The sequence below is a fragment of the Strix uralensis genome, chromosome 1, assembly GCF_047716275.1.
Source record: "Strix uralensis isolate ZFMK-TIS-50842 chromosome 1, bStrUra1, whole genome shotgun sequence".
Taxonomy (NCBI): Eukaryota; Metazoa; Chordata; class Aves; order Strigiformes; family Strigidae; genus Strix; species Strix uralensis.
In genome coordinates this window covers 58,069,801-58,092,137 of record NC_133972.1, presented here as the reverse complement: position 1 = coordinate 58,092,137, position 22,337 = coordinate 58,069,801, and the positions used below count along the sequence as shown (strand labels likewise).

Here is a 22,337-nt window from a genome sequence, read left to right as displayed (position 1 = left end):
AGGCAGACTTCTGTGGGGGTACCAGCTGGTAACCTCTTGTCATGAGAAATAAAGAACTGGGGTACTGGTGGGGTATTGCCTACTCTATAAACCAGTGCTACCTGAGGAAGCAAAGCTGGAAAAGCTTGAGAAAAGTATTGCAGAGATTTCCTATCTGAGCCATTTTGTCTTCAAGGAATTTTTCAAAAATGGAGGAACAAGGAGGAAATACAGGTCCTTTTATGCTTTAAGAGACTTGTTGCCCACCCCCGTTCTTGTGCAGTTAAGAGCTCCCCTTACTGCTTCAGTCTACCTTAATTCCTCTCTCCAGACAAGACAAAGGAGACCTCCAATGGATGGACCATGGAGATTTCACCTTATTAAAGGTCCTCTCTCCCTGTTGTGTGAACATGTAAGATCACGTACTCCTTAGGTGCTGCATAAGTAACACTCAGCTACCTTTTGAAACAATCACCATAGTGTTTTTCCTTCTCCTTGTTTGTAATTTTGCTGCTGCTATTTGTGCAATTTACAGAGGTTTGGTTTTATTCCTCAGAGATTTCAGTGCAATTAAAGAAAATTAAGAGTGAATGCTCAAGTAGTTGAGAAGAATGGAAGAGGTAAAAAATGGACACAAAAGCAGAGGTACCATGAATGACTAAAGAGGAAAGAATAACATACACCTTGTCTTAAACATTCTCTAACAGGCACAACAATTCTAGATTCAGTTTGTGACAAATCATAATATTGTTTAGAGAGAGAAAGATGGTAACTTGTAAACAATATGAACATCCAATTTAAGAAAATAACAATCACTTGTCTATTATGAACTTCAAAGTCATGCTGTATTTATAATACACAGTTGTTCAAATAAGTTGGTAAACTGTGATACACCCTCCTCGCACTGACCACTTGTACGCCAGGATTTTTCACACCCAAGAGTGAAAAGAAAAAAATAAAAAACAACCAAACACCCAAACAAGTTCTGTTTTGGGATTTTAACCACTTCATCTTGACCTTTGCATGTACATATGTGTGCCTAAGTGCACAAACATGCCATATCTAACCTTTGCAGCAAGAACCTAACATGTTTTCTCACAGGCTCTGTCCTCATTTTCACCTTGTTAACCTCAGTTGAAGTTGTTGGAACTTGCTGAGGCTACTAATCCAGGTCCATACCTAAGCCACCTGACTTCTTCACCCTCAAATTCAGATCCCTTCCCATCTGCTCTGCATTTCAAAACCTGGAATTAAGCAAGCCTGCAGTAGATGTGCATGTTGAAATGCACTAACCCTGACATGGCTATTGCTTTCTGCTTTGTAGTTTCCTTGTTGCCCAATAGCTCTGTCACTAGCCTTTTTTTTTTTTTTCCTGAACACTGCTGTTTTTTCAGTACAATCTCCCTGAGGAAAAAACAGGGGTGGGATGTCAGTAACATCCATAATAATAGAGTTATCAGGGTTTGGGTTTTTTTTTTTAAGAAGGTACTGTAAGACTCAGCCCTAAATGACACACACCCAATAAACAGGCAAAAATTTGCCAATCCTTGTTCTCTATTACACACCCATCGAACATTTGGGTGGAGAACCTCCAGGGTCAAGCTCAGTTCTTTAAAAATATTTCCATTTCTACGTGGTATACAGATGAGGCGGCAAAATGTCATAATCCCTAAACCTTGGTAGCCTTCTGTATTTCTATTGCAACTGTAACTAAGTTTCCCAGAAGACATCTGTGTTTCACTGTGTAAGATACTGTTCCAGTGGTAAAGTTCAATATATCTCTCTTGTTGCAGAACACAAATTTGCCTCTATACAGAGGCATATTGTCTACTTACTACCCCACTGCAGGGCTAACTGACGTAGGCAGTAAGGGTCTCTTCTCCACACTACTTCTGCCTCAACCTGTGTTTACTAATTCTTTTCTGTATCATTTTTAGACCGTTTCTCATCTAAAACCATGAAATGTTCAATTACTGTGCAATGAATTCACATGTTCAAAGTTGCTCGGCATGTACCCGCCATTCCTGCCAGTGTTTTCACTCAGTGCTTAAGAGATTTTTAACACCAGCATGACTGAAGCAGAAGCCACAAGGCAACATTAAACAAGTTCTGCATGTGTCCCAAGCCAGCATACATGCCAGGCATGCTTTGAAGAGCCATTGCTCTGAAAAAATGCAGTTCACAGACTTGCATTTGGCTGGTTGAAGGTCACCACCAGCATGTGGGTCAGGTCAGCCCTACAGCAGACTCAGATTTGTGCATCTGGGCCAGGCAGATCTCATGTGGTTCCTTCCCTGCATTCCTTCCCACAACCACGCCTTCAAGGTTTCAGGCAGCTTCCCCATCCACCGGGGATGTTCAAAGGCCAGTACTTTGCAGTAAAAGTTAAGGACAGGTGCCTCCAGCCCAGCCATCACCTTTCTGGTTTTTTCCTTCACTCTAAAAGCCCACTGAATATCCTTCCCACATGCAGAACTTGTCCTACGTGCACTCACCTCTCCAGAACAAATGATTTGGAATAAAGGTGCAGTCTTGCAGTAGCAATCGCGTTAACTATTTATTCGGCTGAGACAAAAGATGAGTCAACAGCAGCTTTTCAGATATGGAAGAATTTTTAGTTTCTACTACCAAAATTATTTTCTCGTCACTGTTTGTCTTCCACAAAGTGATCTGACCCAAAAGTGTTTGTACCTGCGACTAGGTGATTCAAGGCAAAGCATCGACATAGTACTTGACATGGTTTGGTGTGTAGGACTTCAGAAGAGGAGAAAGATGAAACCAGACACGTGATGCTGATAAGAATTTCTTTTTATGTTATTCCAATAAAAAATACATTCATACAGAAATATAACAATCTTGCAAAAAACAATTTCAAATAAAATCTTGTAAAACAAAATTTTTACAAAAATCTTACAAAGAGATTCTTTAGATAACAGGGTGCTTCAAAAACAAAAAAAGAAATTTCACTAATAGAAACTTTTTCTTCTTAAATTTCAAGCAAAAATGTTTTATTTTTTTTATTTTTCAGCTTGATTGAGGCTCAGTTATCACCTGAACAAAATGTACTTGCTTATTAAGAAAATTACAGGCATTTGACATATGGCACACAGCCCCACCCCATCCACACAAGTCTGATGGTGTTTCACAATTGAGACAAGCCAGTGCAAGTTTAATTTTTTTTTGTTTGGGGTTGGTTTTTTTGTTTGTTTGTTTTTGCTTTTGTTTACTTTCTTTTTTTTTATAAGAATTATGGCTAAGCCAAGGACAATGCAAACAAGGAGTTAAAAACACAACAAAACCCAACCCTAAATAGAAGTTCATTTTCTGGGAAATTTTGTTTGTTTTGGGGAAGAAAAAAAAAAAAGTGCATTTTCAGGCAATTTAAACCAAAAATGAAATGAGAATGATTTAAGCCTGTGTGTTCCTTAGAACCAGATCACTTGCATATACTTTTTTTTTAAACCACTTATCTACATACATTTCCAGGAAGATATACCAAAATATTAGCATAGTAAGCAAGACTGATAATAAATAGAAAAAGAAACAGGTCACGTGTTTCATTGCATCGACTGTAGTGAGCTGGTTTAAAAAAAAGAAATACTGCTTTTGGACAGACTATTTCTACTCTAGGAAAAAACAGTCTTTTATTTTAGCTGAACTATGTAAAATTAGAGCTCAACCACCACAACGACTAGCTCACTCACAGGTCCTCCAGTAAGCTCACCAAAACCCGAGTGTACTTCATCTGCATACAGCTAATATTCTTTTAGCATGCCAATATTCGGTTCATATCATTCTTAAATGGCCACAGATACGCTATTCCAGACAACCTAATAACTACAAAACACAGTCAGCAGTCTGAGAAGGACTGAATGCCAACAAAGCCTTTAGCATACCATTAAGCTAAAGGTAAAGCCTCTAAAAATGCTAGATTTTAATTAACTGTATCTTTCATTTCTTTGTCTCCTTAATGACCGTATTGCGGGGGGGGAGAGGGAATATTTTGATGGGCTGTGGCATTTTCTAGCTATGTGTTCTAATTTTTTTTCTTTTAAAAAAAATATTTATATATTATCTATATATATACACACATACACAGACTGTACACACAAATATACATACACAATTATTTTTCTGCCCACTTTTAAAAAAAAAGTAATATAGTTTCTTTCTGTATGACCAACAGATAGCTAGATATATAGATGTGAAACTTGTGCCTTTTAAGCAAATACATCTTTTAATACTTCTGTATCTTTAATATGTATGAAAACTTGACATATTAAGTACGGTTGGGGTGTGTATATACACAGTTGTTGTGCAAGGTCAATATAAAAAAAGTCTCAAGGTGGCAGAACTGGTCAGGTATTCAATTGGCATATGCATTATACTGTAACACAGTCAAATTGTCTAAGTTAAACAAATACTGTACTGACATGAACGACTTTTCTCTATATTTGTCTTTGTGAAGGAGGACCCTGGAAGTAACCTTTTTTCCCCTCATATTATACATTTGATACAGTACAATGCCAGGTGAAAAGAGAGCCTTAATAAAGCATGCATCACCCATACCCCTGTATAAGACCCCCTACAAGAGAAGGTCACTTGCATAAGGCACCATTATTAAGGTCAACAGTGCATTAACAGCTAGAAAACCAGAAGTTAGTCCTCAAGGCATAAATAAGAGAAAAATTAGCTGCATGAGAAAAATCAGTTTCTAACCAATAGTGGTTTTATCCACCCAACAGAAAAAATTATTCATGTTCCATACATTATGTAACATTAGACCAATTGTATTTTAGCTGCTCTTAACTGGAATCAAAACTGCAGTCCTGATTAAAGAATGGAAAAGCATATAGTTCCCCAGAACCATGCAATAACCTTTGTATTATAATGAAAAGTTATAGTTGTGTTACATTTGTAAATACACAGCTTATACAATGGATTACAAATGAGCTCTGTAGCAAGTAAAACAAGCTACTTGACACATTGCACGTTTAATAGCTGCACCAGACACCTAAAGCTCCTCTCACACAGGAACAGGGAGGTCCCCCATCTCCATTCTGGCATCCTGACTCTTTTTATTCCCCCCTTTCCCCTCTCCATTCTCCCTCTAAAAAGGTGCAGACACCCCTCCCCCCACCCCTTGGAAATGATTGGTGGTCGTCCCATCTCACAAGATATTCCTCACATACAAGACATTCAGACTATTTTTTTTCTCTTACAGTTATAAAACAACCACAAGAAAAAAAATGTGCCTCAGCATACAGTCATCAAGAGATCCTCATCGCATACAGTCGCCCAATCATTAACATTCTCAGTGCACATGCTCACGGCAAAGGCTTAGGAGCCACTCAGAAGGTTAGATACCAGTGTATGAGTCCAGGAAACCCCAAACATCACGCACCGCGGTTGCTATGCCGTTTCTTACATGACTTATTAGCCCTCAAAAGACCTTCAAGGAAGTGAGGTCCTGGAGGCAACTGGGTAGGGTGCAAAATGGCATGCTTTGGCTGGAACACGCATCCCTCTGCTCAAGGCTCTTCAACCTTGACGCCTCTTAGCCCGCAGGATTCACCTCTTGACCCATTCAGAGGTGTCTCTTCATGTGAAGGGCCAGGTGGTCAGACCTGGAAAAACACCTGCAAGGCAAGAGTCAGGTTGTGCGTTATCCCACAGTTGCTGGCACGCACGATGCGATACATGTGGGTGAGGCACCCCCCTTGCTCTGCTACTCCAAAACACAGCTGACGGAGGAGGGATTTGGCATTGTTGGGATACACGGGAGCACTCAAACGTGTCTGTGGGCACCCAGGAGCTCTGTAGATGGGCGGTAACACTAGGGATTTCTACACACTCATCTGCCACATCAAGCTACAAACCACATCCCAACGATTAGTAAAATGGGAGGTTTTTTCCCAGTCTAAAGATACAATAATCCCTTAAAAATACCAGACACAGTTGCATTCCCAAATGATTCCTTCACAAGCAAAAAGAAGCCTAGACTCACTTTCCAACAAGCTTCAAAAATAACTAATTTAAAAGGTGCATTTCAGTCACATACCTGTCACAGTGACTACATTTAAAAGGCTTGGCACCAGTGTGCTTTCTGAAGTGTCTGGTTAATTCATCACTTCTTGCAAAACGCCACTCACACCCTTCCCATGAACATCTGTAAGGCTTTTCCCCTACAAAGAAAGCAGAGTACAACGTTAGTCATGACTTCATTCAAAGAAAGATAGGTACTATCCCATTCATTCTCTATGTAAACCTCCTCCACCCCCAAAAACCAGCCAATTTTATTTAACCTATCTGAATGCTTCAGAACATGTAGGCAAAGAAGGCTTGCAAAATTCATCCACGATTCCTACTTAACTATTTCACTGCAACTGCACATCAAATAATCTCATTCTTATTACAGAAAAAAAAGCTATTAAACAGGCTCACAGGAAACAAAGAAAACCAACCTTCTACCATTCCTGTTCATCCATAATGGCAGGCTTACTCCAAAACAGGTATCGTTCACCTCATAAAGGTGATTAAAGACAGCACAGCTAGGCTCCAAAATGCAATTAGGCTACTGTATTACATCAAAGTCCTCTGTCACTCACTCATCTGCATAACATGCAACCTCCTTTCTGCTGAGCCACATATTCTTGGAAAAGCCTGCACACCACTTTGAACACTGCTATTTCAGCATTCAAGAAATACCACTTCCATTCACACGAACGTTCTCAGCCAGACAGCACCAGGACAACAGTTCTGCAATACTTCTGAGGCCAGCAGCTATTTATGTCTGCTCAACCACCACGGTTTCAGTGGAAGTTGTTCTTTCCTCTTGAAATAATCTTGTTTTATCTGACTTCTGCATGACAATGGGAGCATCTGAGCTTGCTCAGACTTCCCATAAAAGCCACAAAAAGCTGAGCTCATGAGTCAAAATATGATCTTTTCCTTGAATTCTCTTTTCACATCTTGGGGAAAGAAAAAATGCATCTAGGTCTTTGGACTGGTACACCAAGAATGCCAGGCCAGTTCCTCACATTAAGCGCTGACTATTGAGCCAAGGCGCAGCTCTGCATATCTAACTGCTGTCATAAAAACACGTCAAATAATAATGCTCAAACAAGCAAATCAGCATGGTACTTCAACCATAAAATATTTATAGAAGCCCTGAAGTGCCTATCTTCCTCAATTTCTTTCCCACTAACACACAAGGTTGTTATTTTTAGTTCAGGTTCCATAACAATAAAATGCTGTTGCTCAGTGTTTTGGGATGAAATTATACACTAAATCATACATTTCTAAGTCCAATTAGGCAGGTATGTTAGAAGGACTACAACACACTGTGGCTTTCCAAGATTTTTGCCATTACACACAAATCTGTTAAATGATTTACAACTATAGCTATGCTTCATATAATCAAGGCCTTGGGATGTCTGATTGAATAGACCCAGTGTAGACTGATCCATGAAAATAAGCTCTTTCAGTATTGAGTGATCTGACCAATTTTTGGATATGATGTTCCTTTTTTCGCAAGAAAGTCTCAGCTCACTTTTGCTTTAGAAATAAACGTCAACAAGGGTCTAGCATCTATCTTGGCTAGACCTTTGTTCCTGAAGGCCGCATGCTGCTGCAGCTTCCTGACTATTGCCTGTTCAGATGAGTGGCTCCTATTTGCTGTGACAGTGGACTAATCTATCACCAACTGTCTTGGCTTCAGCTCGCTTACGAAGAGAATGAGGAATGATGTCCATGCTGGTAAGCCTCTACAACTCTTACATCATCTCTCCAAACCTGGGCTCCCACCCAGTGATTGTTTAATGCTGTGACACCACCGCCGTCAGGGATATTCCCTACGGTACTTGCCAACTCTTAATAAGCATATAGTTACTAACCTGTATGAGTGCGTTGATGTGCTTTCAGATGTGAACTTTTGGTGTAAACTTTCCTGCAACCGTTAAAATGACACCTGTGAACACGCCTTCTGCCATCTGGCGAGGTGTCACCATTGGCGGGTGTACCTTTTTCTGCAGTCTTTCCAGCGGTACCGGTACGAATTTTCCCCGGTGAATGCAACTCACCCGGCGTACAATTCCATAGCTGGGAAGAAGGCTCCTTGCTCAGCTCAGGAGATGAAGGGGGAGTGGAAGTGACAGATGAACTCAAGTTTCCTGAACTGGCTAAAACATCGCTTATAGGGTCAGAGGTAAACTTTGTCGTGGGAGAGAGCTCCTCAGAGCTGTCTGAAGATTCGCTGCTCACGTCAGAATTCAAACTGTTGGTCTCTAAGTTCTGACTAGTAAGATTGTCCTCTTTTGGGACACACGTGTTCTTCAGTTCAGATTCCTCCTTTTTCTCACGTGCCAGAATAATTTTGGTCCAGAGATCCTCTTGGCTATCAAATTTGATCTCAGATGCAGAAACATAACAGGGTTCACTTTGAAGATACCGTTCCAGCTCCAAACATGTCTAGGTGAAAGAGAAGGAAGAAAAAAGAGAAAAGTTACAAGCTTGCTTAAAAATAAACCCAATTGTATTTTACACTTCAAAAAACATGCAGGAATGCTGCATGTTCGATTTGAGGTTTCTAGGTTCAAAACAAATTAAAGGCTCCTCCAGCCATAACTAGGTGACTGTTACGATGAAAAGAAATCGGTTTTCGAGACCTGGGCAGGAGTTCAAACGCACAGCTGAAGGTGCAAGTCAGCTTTGGTTTCCAAAATAGCATTCTAATGAGTCAGTCAAATTATCATCACTCTCATCATAAAATCTGTGTTTTCAGTAGGCTGATGTTGAAAAGGACCATAGAGAACCACAACAAATAATTACACTTTGCTCTTGCAGCTCGTCTAATTTCAAGTTGTTTTGTATCTCTCTCTCACAAACACGAGGCTGAAAGGACCCAACTGAACACAATGTGCTCCCACACGCAGTTAAAACCCAAACGCTGTGTCAGAAAACAAAGCCACATTTCAGCATGGCTGCAGAGCTGCCGGCCCGTCTTCTGGGGACATCAATGGAGCAGCAGACATCCTCCCATTTCCTGTGCATGAGAACGCAGCACACTCGACTTTCAAAGAATGTCATTTCCAAGCGCCCTGGCATGCACACCACATAACTCGAACTGCTCCCATGCGTGTTCGGAGGAACACGGGGAACTTTAGCAACAGAGGAGAGGGGAGAAAAAAGTTCCAGAATAGAAATGTCCAATTCTATAGGATGCAAAACGGGAAATGACTCTGAGGTCCTGCTGGGAGTCCCACAATGAACAAGAACTTTATCTACTGGCCAAGAGTGCAACTGTATGAGTCATCTCTCTCTTTCTTTCACGCAATGCCAAAGGAGACTTCCTTTTAAAACCCTGACCATCTGCCAAGAAAGTACTCTGTTCAAATATACATGTAACAGTACATGGACAACTCCCCCCCCCAACAACATTCCCCTTTACTCCATGGAACGAAACAAAACAAAAAACAAAACCACCCTACTGAACTGGTGAAGCTGTGGTTTTCAATCGCAATTCACCCTGCTGACTTTCTAGCCATTTTCAGAGAACAAAAAAGAGGGTATGAACTGTTATGGCAACAAGCTGATGTTTTGGGATTATTCTTTCCACTATAGGAAACGATCCATAGGGAAGCTTTGCACAGAAAATGGACACACCAAGTTTCCATACCAAACTCTACTTATTTTAGCAAGATCATCTCTTTCAAGCCCTGTAGCAAAACCTGATCCCAAATGCCACACATTCCCCTCGTAGCCCCTTTCCATCTGTCCAAGAGCAGAGCCGCCATGGGAGCAGCCTCCTTTCTCCCCCAGCACCGCTCAAGTAAACTGGGTCACATGTTCCGGCCAGGCTAAGAGTGTGGGCAAAAATAGGGGGAAAAAAAACCAACAAGCCACACAACTCCAAAATCAAACCCACCACTGCACACAATATTTATGTATTTGTCTACAATTAGGTAACTGGGTTGCAATGCACATTAAAACCAAAAAAGGTTTAGACAGGGACAACACAATAGTGTACTGATTTTCCACGAAAACAGGTAAAAAAGCATTTATTAATATCTTGTTAAACTTTCATATTCCCAGCTAATTTAAATTCCTCATTAGGTATATTAGTAATGGGGACCGGAGTGAAGCTCTCTCCGAGTTTAAATGCCTCTGAAGGCTACTGGGAACGAGGGCTGGCCCTTCGCCAAAAACCCAAATGCCTGAAGGAAACTACTTAGCTCCATTTCAATCACGTACTATGAAGCTGCCCCTTTGAAAGGGGAACGGAGGGGGGGAGAAAAAAAAAAAAAAGGCATTGCATATAATTAGTAGGCATGTGAAGGTTGTAACACTTTGCATTTCAACCTTCTCGGAAAGACTCCTTCGTCCTTCTGAGCAGCCAGCAGGTATTTGATCTGGTCTCCGGGCTGAGCAGCTCCCGGCTGGGGAGCGGAGCCCGCGGCCCCCCCGAGCCCAGCCGGGCTAACGCCAAAACGTCAGCGGCCGCCGCAGCTCCTGCCATCCCGCTGTTTGGATCAAATTAAGAGGGGCGAAAAAATAACACAAAAATTTTAAAAAAAAAAAAAAAAAGGGGGGAAAAAAAAAAAGGAAAAGCAACAAAATATGTCCATTAAAGGAAAAGAGCCTCCGTTCTTCCTCCTTCCCGACCAAGGCAATTAGCACCAGGGGATCGCTGTCATATGACTGACAACTCACGGACTCTGCAAAGCTCCCTGCGCTGGGAAGCAGCTACATTATATACATATATATACGCACACACATAGATATGTGTACACATACTCCTGGAGGTTTTTTTTTTCCCCCATCACCGCCAGGAAAGAAAAAAAAAAAAAAAAAGAAACACAGCAAGGGGCGAAAAGCAGCCCTTGGCCAAGGCAGGGAGCTCGGATGACAAGACCCAGCTGTGGAGTTTGGACCTGGTACAAGCGCAAAACTTTTGCCAGGACTCGGTGTGGAGCGGAGCAGGCGGGAGCGGAGCGCGGGGCTCCGGGCCACCGCGGGCGCGGAGCGGAGGGAGCGGGGCGGCTGGGCCGCCGCCGGGCTGACAGCCGCGGCGCGCAGCAGGGCCGGGCCGGAGGTAAGGCGAGACGGAGATGCGCAGCTCCTTACGTTCACCTCGGGAACTCTTCCCTCCCCAGAAAGCCGTCTTAGTTAAAGCCGAAACACCTGCTTCAAACCATCTCTACGCATTTGTGCTTAATTCTCCCCAAACTCGTTGCTGACACTTGGGTGTTTTTTCGTTGGTTTTTTTTTTTTTATTTATTTATTATTATTATTTTAAATCCGCTCATCCTTTAATACGGCTTTAAAAAAAAATAAAAAAAAACCAAAAAAACCACCAAAAACCAAAAAACCAACCCCGACAACAACAACAACAACAACATCGACATCCTCGTTTACCTGTTGCCAATATTCCTCCAGGGACGGCAAGGCTGAGAAGTAACCCGTGTCGTGCACAATCTGGAGTTCCTGGAAGATGCTGCACATTGGGAGCACATCCATGTCTCAAGTTGCAACAACAAAGTCAGTGCTGGTTACCAAAAATACAGATGCCTCCTTTATGTGCAGGGGTTGCGGGGTGTGTGCGGGGGGGTGTCAAACCTCTGCTCTCAGTTTCCAAGCCCCCCCCCCTTCCTCCAGAGAAGAAAAAAAAAAAAAAAAAAAAAAATTGTATATATAGAGAGATCTATTAATTCCTTGAGGAGCTTAGGGAGGAAAAAAGACCCAAAGTTTCATGCAAAGTTTAATTGCACAGCAAGGCAGGACGTCTCCCGAGGCGGCCGCGGCGGCTCTCCCCTCCCGCGGCCGGCGGAGGACACTTGCGCAGGAGCGGACCCAATATTTGCAAACACGGCGCTGACTGCGAGTGTAACCCCCTGCAAAACTTCCCTATTCAAAGCTCTGCCCGGCCGCGCCGCCGCCCCCGCCCCCCGCGCCCTCCCCCGCCCCGCGTGATCCCATGACGCCGCCTGCCGCCGCGGCCCAATCTCCGCCACGCACTCCGCGCCCCGCGTGCCAATGATGTCAGAGCCGCCCAATCGCCGCGCGGCAGCCATCGCGGCTCCTCCTGGCGTGACCGAGCCTGGCCGTGACGGCTCCCGCCATTGGCCCGATTCGAAATTCGCCCCCTCCTGATTGGCGAGCCCGGCGGCAGGCTATTTTTAGCAGGGTATATAAAGCGGGGAAGCGGCTGCTTTTTCGGAAGGGGAGGTGTGTGCTCGCGGGGCGGCCGCGCGCGAGGGAGCGAGCGGGCCGCGCGGGGGAGGGGCGCAGCGGCCGCGCGCCGCGGTGCGGTGCCGGCGGCGGGCGCGGAGGGCGCTGCGGAGCCGCCCGCGCCGAGAGGCGGCCGTAGCCGCTGTGAGGGGGCCGAGGGGCGGGTGTGTGGGGCTCGCTCCGGCCGGGGCCGCCTTCCCACCGCGGGGCGCTCTGGCCCGGGGGCCCTGGTTGCCTGGCCCGGCCCGCGGCGGTGTCGGGGTGTCCTGCCTCGCCGTGGGGTCGCCGTGGGCCCCCCGCGGCACCTTCCCCACAAGGCTTCCAGGCAAAATCCACCTGGATCTCAGTGCGCAGGAAGGCTCGAAAGTAATTTTTATTTTTTTCTTTGTCCTCCAAGGGACAGCGGAGCCCCTTGTGGGGGCTTCAGCGGATGTTGCAGCAGAGCAGGGCGATAGCTGTCATGGGGCTCTGCGCAACAAACCTTCCCTGCCCGGGCCTGCGCCACGCAGCTGCCCTCGGGGCTGGCGCGCTCCTGGCCCGCACTGTTGGGCAGCGCTCCTCCAGGAAAAGTTCGTTCTTTGGTGCCCGCTTCCACCTGAGCACAGATATTTGTACGTTGGTATCAGAGCACAAGCTTTTTTTGAGACTAGACCTGTCAACGATAAGGATGTCTTAAAATAATTCTAAAAAATGTGGTGCGTAGCCTTCCAAAGGAGCGTCCAGGACGTGGAACAAACACTCTTAATGTGTTTCTTTTTTATAAAGGACTTACAATTTTCCACCGATATTCCCATCATAATCTCTGTTATTTCCATTTCCCTGCTTCTCTCTGTGTCTGTTGCTAGTTACCTACAGATGGTAATGAAAGTCTTTAATGTTTGTTTCTTCTGCCTACTGTCTTCTGTGAGCTAGTGATCACAGGTGTGGAAATGTCAGTCTAACTTTCCATCCCCTAGCCCCTCAAACTATTAATAGGGCAATTCCATAAACAAACAACTGGTGTTCATAGTTGGGTTTTCCTGTGTCTATGAAAAAAAAGCCTAAGGTCAATTAGACCGTTATGTTTAGAAAAACAAGCCAGTGCTGAAGACTCAAAACATCTAAATTCGGAGAACTAAGATCACTTGATTTAGTCAGTAATCCTTCACCTGGCTTCACGTGGCCAAACACACAAATATATATCTAAAATTGCCTTGTGGACAACAGATAGTGCAGATAGGTTTGTGTCTACTTGTGGCCAAAACTGAAGAAAAGTGAAGAAGTAAAAAAAAGCCCTCAAGTAGATGAATTACACACCTTCCTTGAGCCTGCTTTTAGTTCTGCAGAGTTAAATATTTTGTGGCCTGAAATGCGGTGTGGGCTCCAGTCAAATATAACCTGGTAACATAACTCTGGAAATCTTTAGTGTTTGTTTAACTGACCTGCTCCCTCTTTGGAGAAAATTTTCTTTTCAAACATAGTGACGGTGAATGCAACTGTCCACTCTTTTTATTTTACACTTGCCCCTTTTTAGCGGTGTTTCATGTAAGAGAGGTCTGGGCTTGCCAGAGACTGGGTGAGAGGTACTGTGCCCATGTGGAGTTTGAAGCATAAGAATCTTATTTTGTACGGTTATCTTCAGACGGACAGTATCTCCCAGTGAAGGACAACTGGGGATAGCAGATGTAAATTCATGGAGATGCAATATTTAAAAGAAAAAGAAAGGTCCATTAATAAAATGCATTTTTAGTTGACAAGGTTTGCTGTGCTTCTGCCAGTCTGTGATTGGTTGAGTGGGATTAAGATTATTGCTGTAGGAAAAATTAAAGCAAATTAAAGAAAACCAGGGCACAGATGTGACTATGGTGCAGTAAAAGCTATTTAAGTTATGTCCTGATTAAATGCTGGCTTTGATTATGCCATTATCAATGGGCATTTAAAAGAAAATTGACATAAGTGTTACTGAATGTGTTAGTTCTAGGTTACAACTGTATTAACAAATTTTAATCTTAAATAACGACAAGCGTCATTAGAATGGAAGGTCAATCCCAGGTAAGAAAGAATGGGTAAGACTGTGTAGAGTGAGGTAAACAGACGTGATGTTTTTACCCGGTATATATTTAATCAGGAATTAAAATGAAAAGGTGAGTCAATAACATGCTGTGGTTTAGGAGGCTGTTCCATGGAACGCAAGCTGAAGGGAAGCTACTGACACTAACAGCAGCCAGGTGGAATGAAGGGGTGGCGTGTGGGTTGAAGGGAATTTATTGTAGTCTTGTGGAGGATAATAAACATTAGGACAAATTTTAATAGGCTCCAAAATGAAAGAAAATGAAAGAATGGACTAGTGGAGATACTTGAAGGTATAATTTAGTCCCTAATGAGTTTCTTCAAGCTACACATAGTAGTAAAATTTCAAATATCCATTTTATACCACCGGGATTCTTTTAATCATGCAGCAGGATGGAATTTGCCTTGAAAACCTTAAAAGAAAATATGTTCTAACTTTGGAAAAAACAAACCAAAATCAGTCAGTCCCTTGGGACTACACCACTTTATTTAGATGTGCCAACCAGAGATAGAGACCACCTGATTTAGAGCAGAGAGCTGTCCATTTCTGGTAGTGGTGAAGGATGCTGAAGCATCTGCGCTGAATGGGCAGTGTTAACGGGTAGGGAAGGAATACAGCTCTTGAGTTCCTTGGGTAAATGGCTTGTGACTGCCATACAGCTAATACAGTATGTATGCCTGATTATGTAGCGGTAGTCACAGATTTACTTCCCACCCTGTAAATGTTCAGTGTGTTTTTAACTCTGTATGATCTAGGTCATTTATAAAAGTAGCTAAAATTAGTACAAATTATATAGGATTATTCCAAATGTCGGTGCTCTGCCTGCGGAGTCGCACAACGGCTTTTAAGCAGGACTGTCCACAATTGAGGATAATCATCCCGTTTACCCCTTTAAGACCGCTGATTTACAAATATGTGCAGAGAAAAAAAGCCCTGTGTGCTTTAATTATTTTATTGTTCATTAATTTTAATAAGGTTCTGTCTGAAATGCTGTATTGCCACATTAAATGCCCCACCACTTCTCCGTAGTAACTGCTTTTGTCAGGGATATTGGACTGTTCCTGGAAAATCTGCTCTCGGGTGTAGCGGGTGACAGACGGTGTTTTCCAGGTGGGCTGAGCTCCACATGAGGCAGGGGGAGCACCTGTTCTGTTCTTAGAATATTTGTGCATTTTTAGAAGACACATTAACTTACTCTGCACTGTATTCAGTGCTGAGAGTAAGAAGAGGAGAAAAACCCCTGAAAATGGTTCACATACGGCCAGATGCAGGGAGGTTAGATGAAATGAGCAGGAACCAATAGCTTGTGGTTTGATTAGGATAAATGGACTTTATTTGGGGAAAGAGAGAGAGAGTGTCAAGTGTGTGAAAGCATTGTTGGTTAGCAGAGAACACTACTTGAAATGATCTGCTTCTGAGGTGGTAAGCTGCTAAATCGAAAACTAGCATGCAGTGTGATTCTACCACAGATAAAGTAAATGCTCTTTGAGGATATATAAATAGAACTGTTATGAGTAGGCAAGCAAGTGGGGTGATTCCTGATCTGTCACTCTGGCAAAATTAGAGAATTACATTTCAGACCATAACCTATCCTAAGACAGAGTGAAAGGTAAAAGAATTAAAAAAGAAATAATGACAAAAATACAGTAAGGGAGAATTTAGGTAAATGTGAACTGAACTCGTTCAGCAGACACAGAAAACAGTTAGGAGAGGTAATGTGTTGTCCTACAAATACTGGTAAACAATTAACCAGAATGGAGGGAAAAAATTGTTGTCATTAGCTAATGTGAACAGAACATGAACCAATGACCCACAACTGAGTCAGAGAGAGGTGTTGTGGTTATTTTTTTTTCATTTTGTTTTGTTTTTTTCACTCTTCAGACCAAACTCAGAGCTATGTAGTTTCTACAGTTTACCTGTTACAGAGCCTTGGAGTTCATGCTTTTAAGCTCCTGTTTTCACTTTGATACTTCTAGACCTGCCTAAACGGTCGATGAGAAGGTAGCGCTCTGGGAACTGCCCTGTGATTGTCATCAGCACCTAGAAACAGCATTAGAACAAAAGGTATTGACAGACAATCCTTTTTCAGGCAGATGTACTGTAGAATGTCTTCCTTAAGTCTGTGTACTCTCACCTTGAAGGCAATTACATTTTCCATTTCCATAACTGGCACTGGAAGGGTGATTCTGTCTCTCGGTGCTGTAATAACGAGTGATGGTCCTCTAATTCCCGACCTATTTGCAACCAGTTTATTATATCTGTTTCCTCATGTGCCAGTGTTGTCTTTCTGCTTTAAATAGGTCTTCTTCCTCCCTGATGCTTCGCTGCTGGATGTATTTATGAACAAAACATATATTCTCTTTCAGCTTTTTCTTGGGTGACTGTATTAGCAAAACATTAGACCTTGCTTCCACAAGAGGCTCAGCTGAACAGTCTGCTTAATAGTACACAAGAGTATTATTAGTAGTTATAAGTTCTAATTGAATTCTTATATAGCAAAGATCACTTACAGGTTTTTAAAGTATTTAAAAGCACTCATCCTGTACAGGGTAAATAAAAATTGCACTTCAAAAAGTTAACACTTTTCATTTGTATGGTATCTGAACTTTAGGATGACTTTTCTAGCAGTGCATAAAATCTTCCATGATTTAGAAGATCTGAATTTCTATTCTTAAAAGAGAAAAAAAATATTTTTTTTAAAAAAAGAATGAGGTAGCCTTCCAAACCTTTCTAAATGCGAGCAATAAGTAAAAATAAAAGCACACTTTCATTGCAGAGCATCTTTAGGAAAGATGGGGTTTAGGGTAAATGTCCTCATAAAGAAGTAGCAAATATGAACAACTGGGACTTGGCTGATGCCAAGTTACTTGTCTGCTTTTAGGAAGTTTACTGACTGCTTCCCCAGGTGGAGGAGTAGAAATTGCTATGAAGAATGGTATGGTAAAGCAGCTTGAGCTAAGAAAAAAAAAAACAAACCCTGTGTCACTGGGCATTTTTATCATTTTCATATGACCATTTATTTCTTCCTTCTTGCCGTTCCTAATTGGTGACTGTTATTTAACAGTGCATTAAGCTGTGAAACTTAATTCAGACCAATTTTGGAAGCTGTGAGAAAAGGAACCCAACGTGAACCAATCATTTTGTGGAGTGAGAGACTGGAGGACTAATGATTGTTGGAAATAGCTGGACCATCTCACTAGCTGCTTGTGAGGCTTAGTAAAAGTGTATAGAATTAGATTGTAACTGCAAACTTTCATAGAAGAATGCAAAGAAGTATTTCTAAGCAGCGATGCCAATTAGACATAGGGCTGGCTTGCTTGGAGTGGTTGTGAAACTGACTTTTCTGGGAATTAATCACGGCAAGACTAGACAAGGAGTTGTGTGGAATCTTCAGCCAAGAACGGCAGACCTTTGCTTGGAATGAGCTACGTGGCCCAGGGTATCTTTTCCAACTCGTAACATCTCTGCTCTGACTCTGTGTCAAGGACATTATGTGGGTTGTGAGTTTTGTAAAGGGTTTCTCTCTTATATCACAGTACCCCTTTCTGTGGTGCATGGGAGGAAAAAAACCTGTCTCACTGTTGCCGCAACAATAGGGAACTTTCCTACTAACAGGGCATGGGATGAATCTTTTGCAACTTGTTTGTTTGGTGCCATGGCACCGGAGAGCGATCTAATTGTGTCTCTTGTTATGAGAAGTGGGAGTCAGTGCTGATTTCCACCCCCCACCATTAACATAAACTGCAGAATTAGATACAGTGTCTGATATACGTATGGCCATATATACATATTTGAGAACAAAATGAACTGTGGCCTTCTTTGGGACACAAGGAAATAAACATAGTCATTAAAGAGTCAGCACCGTTACCACATAGTGAACCTTTACTCACTGTTCCCACCTATTGTTATTTGAAATATCCTATTTCCTGTTTTCAGTAAGTGTTGCCAGCGGGCAGGATTCAGATCTCATTCACATCAGTGTAAGTCTGGTAGCTTCGGAAGATCAGCAGGGAAAAGGAAATGAAAAGCAAGTGACTATGATGAAGTAATCCTGAGTTTCCACTGAAGTGCTCTGGGTTTAGTCCCAGTCAGTGTCAAAACTCAGCCCCGTGCATGGGAAATCAGGGAAATTACTATTTGCTGTGGAAGCCCCAAGACAGACCCCATCAATATGCTCACATTATTGTCATTATTGCTGTCATGCACTAGGATGATAGCAATAATAAAATAAGGATATTTACTCTGTAAGTATCTGAGATGTATGGGTATATATATACATATATACACACGTAATAACTAGTTGTTGATTCATGGACGCTTCTTGGATCCTCACTATGAGACTGTGAAGTTGTAAGAATTATATAAATGACTGTGTAAAAAGAGTATTTTTCCTGAGAGTTTATATTCCAGCCTGGTGAGAAAAAAAAACAAAAAACAAACAACAAAAACCAGCCTTTGTTCAAAGTGCGGGAGAAAGGATTTATTATCCGAATGCTATAATGAGGAAACAGAAACACAGATGTAATTCGAGGATCAGACCCACAAAGATACCTCTCAACTCTCAGTCGTCTTTCTCTGCAGGGAAATTTATTGGAAATGTAAATGCCTATAAAGCATTGTGAATCCTTGGCTAGTATTACCTCTGGGTCTCAGTTCCCTAACTATACAAAAAGGATACTACTTCCTTTCTACAGTCTATGACAAATGTAATCTTTGGCCAGCAGAGCCAAGAAATGAACTGAGATCTTCTGAGTCCTAATCCAAGCTTTTTTTCATAAACTCATTTTTCATTTGCTTTTGAATAACAACAAAAGCATCAACCCTATTCCTATACATTTACCACCCGATGGAGTTCTTATCTGTGGTGGTCATTTCGTTTCCTGATGGCAATTTCACAAGCCTTTTAAAGCTTTTTCCCCAAGATATAGGCAGCTTCCTTCAAGATTTCTCCAGCAAAGCTTGCTTGTCTTCTTTGGAGGTGAATTTTTACCTGGTGTTCTTCTCTGTGATCCTTACCTGTCACTTGTATCTAACCCTTCCCCCTCAAATTTTGTAGACATTTTTTAGAAGATATCCTAGAAGATTTTTGCCGAATAAAAATGTTTTGCTCTAAATGATCACTTTTTGAGTTTAAATGCTCTGGGCACCTTGCTATTTTCAAGGGGCAAACAATTAAGTTAATATGCATATACAAAAGCCAAAATCTTTCTCTCTAGATCTTTTCCATTCTTTTGCAGTTTATGAAATTTATTCATGTGGGTTTTTTTTAAAAATCTCATTTGGCATTCATTTAGAAATCATGGATTTCAGAAGCATGATAGAAATCAAAAGTTGTATTCTTTGCAACAAATACATTGCCTTGTTTTAACTTGAGGAAGAAAATTTTTAACAAGCTGATCTTTTTGGTATCATCTGATTTAATATGAAATCACACTTTTCTTTTATAGAATGCTGATGGCCCTTTAATTGTGCCTATATGTTATAAATCTTAATTTGAATAGATGTAAGAAGTGCTTTCTCATTCTTTCTAAATGTCATTGTTAAGAATGTCTTCAGTACAGCAGGATCTTTAAGAGTTTATCTGATTTTTTGGGTCTTGTCCACCTGAAAACTAATCCATCAAAATGAACGTGGAAATGATTTGATCCAAAACATTACACACATGAAAAGAATTAGCCACCCATCCTGCACATGTGAGTTGCTAAACATTTACCCAGTGATAACCCAAACTATGCAATAGTCAAGCAAATTGAAATAGGATGCCTACAGAAGCAGTCATACTAGGAAAAATCCTGAGATTTATACTTCTATAGTTATTCACTGTTTATGTTGTGATGACACCTAAATGCAACAGCAGTGCTGAATCCCATTGAGCTACGTGTGGCAAGACTAAATGACAGTCCCCACCTCAAAAAGATTAGTTAAACATGACTTTAATTAGGGCTGATTGGTCCCTTTACAGAGTGTATTTCTGCCGCTGTTTCAAGATACAACATATTAATTATGACTGCACTTTTCCCAGTTTCATCAATAGCTGATGTCAGGGATGTCTTTAGGGGGAAAGATGTAACATGGCAATTTGCTAGAACTAAGAGGGGTCCCAACTTGACTAAATCATGTAGCATTGGGAATGTAAAGGAGGAATGGGAAGACGCTGCTGCCGAAGGGCCACACAAGCACAGCACTGCCGCTGGCTGAAAGTCAGGGATGCTCAATGTCACTGCATTTGAATACTTCATTTTTGATGAGAACTGCTAGACTCATGAGTTGACTTGGAGAGCTCATGGTACTAGCCAAGCTGTAAAGATAGATACAGCCACAGAGGCAGTGTCTTGCCTGACCAGCCTGTTTTCAAAAACAGTAAGACAAAGCAGGGTGAAAGGAGACTGCAGTGTTCCCAGTTTATGGACCAGAAGATCTGAAACACCGAGTTTGTCTACGCAGGGAGATTAACTTTGCAGTGAAATTCTTTAGTGGAAATGTTTCCTGATAACTGACAAGCGGTATCTGTGTCCAGATGAACAGATGGCTTTTGCTTCACTGTGACTCATTATTGCTACATGGTGGGAATGTCCTCTGATGTGTGAGCTTAGGGGATTTCTATCCTTTGCTCCTCTGTGCTGTTGCTGGGCCCAAAGCTTTGTGGAACTGCTCTCTAGCTTTTGGCTGATGTTCATAGTATTATTTTTTAGTGATGTAGGCAGCAACTGTTGAAAAGACCATGTTTCTTTTAGGGAGGTTGTCTCATGATTTGAAAGAGCATATGCCTAAACATGATCACAGGGGAGAAGAAGTCGTACAAGGAAAAAGAATAACTGGTCAGAGTGTCATGGAAAGCAGTGTGGGAAGTGAAGCATGAAAATGTTGAGTATTGTAAGGTGTCTCCTTGTTCAAAGGAGAGTAAAAACTTCTTATCTGAGTGTTTAAAGACACAAGCACACAATGGTCCATGTGTACAGATAATTAAAATACCATAAATTCCCTGCCTCCTGCCTCCACGAACTATAACTCAGAGCATGTGGTGTCTCTGTACATTTGTAAAGTATCAGACGGTGCTATAGATGCTGCTTCACAAATTAAAATGACAGAAAACTCGAAAATTAAAAAAAAATGCAATAAAATGCGAATAAGCTCTCCTGGAGACTTTTCAGATATAGAAACACTGCTTGCTCAAGTACAGTTCCTTTTAATCCAGTAGCTTTCAATCTTCCTAAATCCCTGTGGGATGAAAAGATGAGCCTTGTGGCATGCTTGGAAGGCTAATGAATGTGGACTCTGGATATAGTTTCAGGGTGAAAGACTTCTTACTTAAAACGTGTTGTGGAAAGTGTTTAAAAAAGGGCACTAGTCTGAACACTTCTGTGAGTTACAACAATAGTTCTACACAGAGAATAAACATCATTTTTTATTAGCTACTGCCTACACCATTGAAATACAGTACTATGAATATCAACCACAAGTAAATAGCTCCTGCAAACGCTAAACTCAGGTGTAACAAGCTGGCTTCATGAAACTGTGCTTTGTCAGACAGCTGCATTCAGCAATAGCTCTTGGATCTGAATAATCTTTGGTGCAGCTTCAGATAGAGGGCCCTGCATCAGTAGCTTAATCTGCACGTTGCCAAAGGGAAGGATACCTGCAACAACCTCTTCAACCAGAATAATTGGTTGTGCTTGTATCACCAAGGAAAGAGGTCCTTGCCAGGACTGTTATGTAACCCTCAAGGTACATCCCAGGGTCTAACAGTGCCCCGAAACACAAACCTCCCATTTCAAACTGTCACCCAAAACAGAGACCTTTCCAATCCATTTAGTTACTTCCTACAGCATTTCACTGTTGCTTTAGGTTTTTTCAGTCTTGAGACATATCCGTGTATCCGTCACCTATGCTTCAGTCATGAAATGACATATGGAACGTTTTCATACCAGGAGGCTGAAGTAGGACAGTTAGATGAATACACAGTATGTGTAATTCTTTCATCCATCGTAATCTCAGTGGATGTACTTTTATTTGTAATAGTACAGAACATTTATATAAATTCTCTAGAGCAACAATCACTTTGTGAAATGACTTTTCTTGT

The 22,337-nt window shown here is 41.9% G+C and overlaps 1 protein-coding gene and 1 long non-coding RNA gene across 2 annotated transcripts in view; one reads left to right on the top strand and one right to left on the bottom strand.

Moving 5' to 3' along the window:
- Positions 1–2,769: 2,769 nt before the first annotated feature.
- On the bottom strand, positions 2,770–12,030 carry KLF6 (KLF transcription factor 6). The gene is made up of 4 exons (XM_074867985.1): positions 11,395–12,030; positions 7,875–8,448; positions 6,041–6,164; positions 2,770–5,618 (listed from the first exon to the last, which is right to left on the bottom strand). The coding sequence occupies exons 1-4, from the start codon at positions 11,494–11,496 to the stop codon at positions 5,567–5,569; spliced, it is 852 nt and encodes a 283-aa protein (XP_074724086.1). The 5' UTR covers positions 11,497–12,030; the 3' UTR covers positions 2,770–5,566.
- A 4,066-nt stretch (positions 12,031–16,096) lies between these two features.
- Positions 16,097–22,337, top strand: part of LOC141953684 (uncharacterized) — a 94,659-nt gene continuing 88,418 nt past the window's right edge. Inside the window, exon 1 of the long non-coding RNA XR_012631966.1 lies at positions 16,097–16,321. This is a non-coding gene — a long non-coding RNA (uncharacterized LOC141953684). The remainder of the gene's footprint in view (positions 16,322–22,337) is intronic.

Bases quoted from the DNA above. Each gene is read 5' to 3' on its own strand.
- KLF6 (XM_074867985.1), bottom strand. From the start codon at position 11,496: ATGGATGTGCTCCCAATGTGCAGCATCTTCCAGGAACTCCAGATTGTG. The intron at 6,165-7,874 runs GTTAGTAACTAT...CTTTCTTTGTAG, and splicing joins ACATCAACGCACTCATACAG to GGGAAAAGCCTTACAGATGT. The intron at 5,619-6,040 runs GTATGTGACTGA...CTTGCCTTGCAG, and splicing joins AAATGTAGTCACTGTGACAG to GTGTTTTTCCAGGTCTGACC.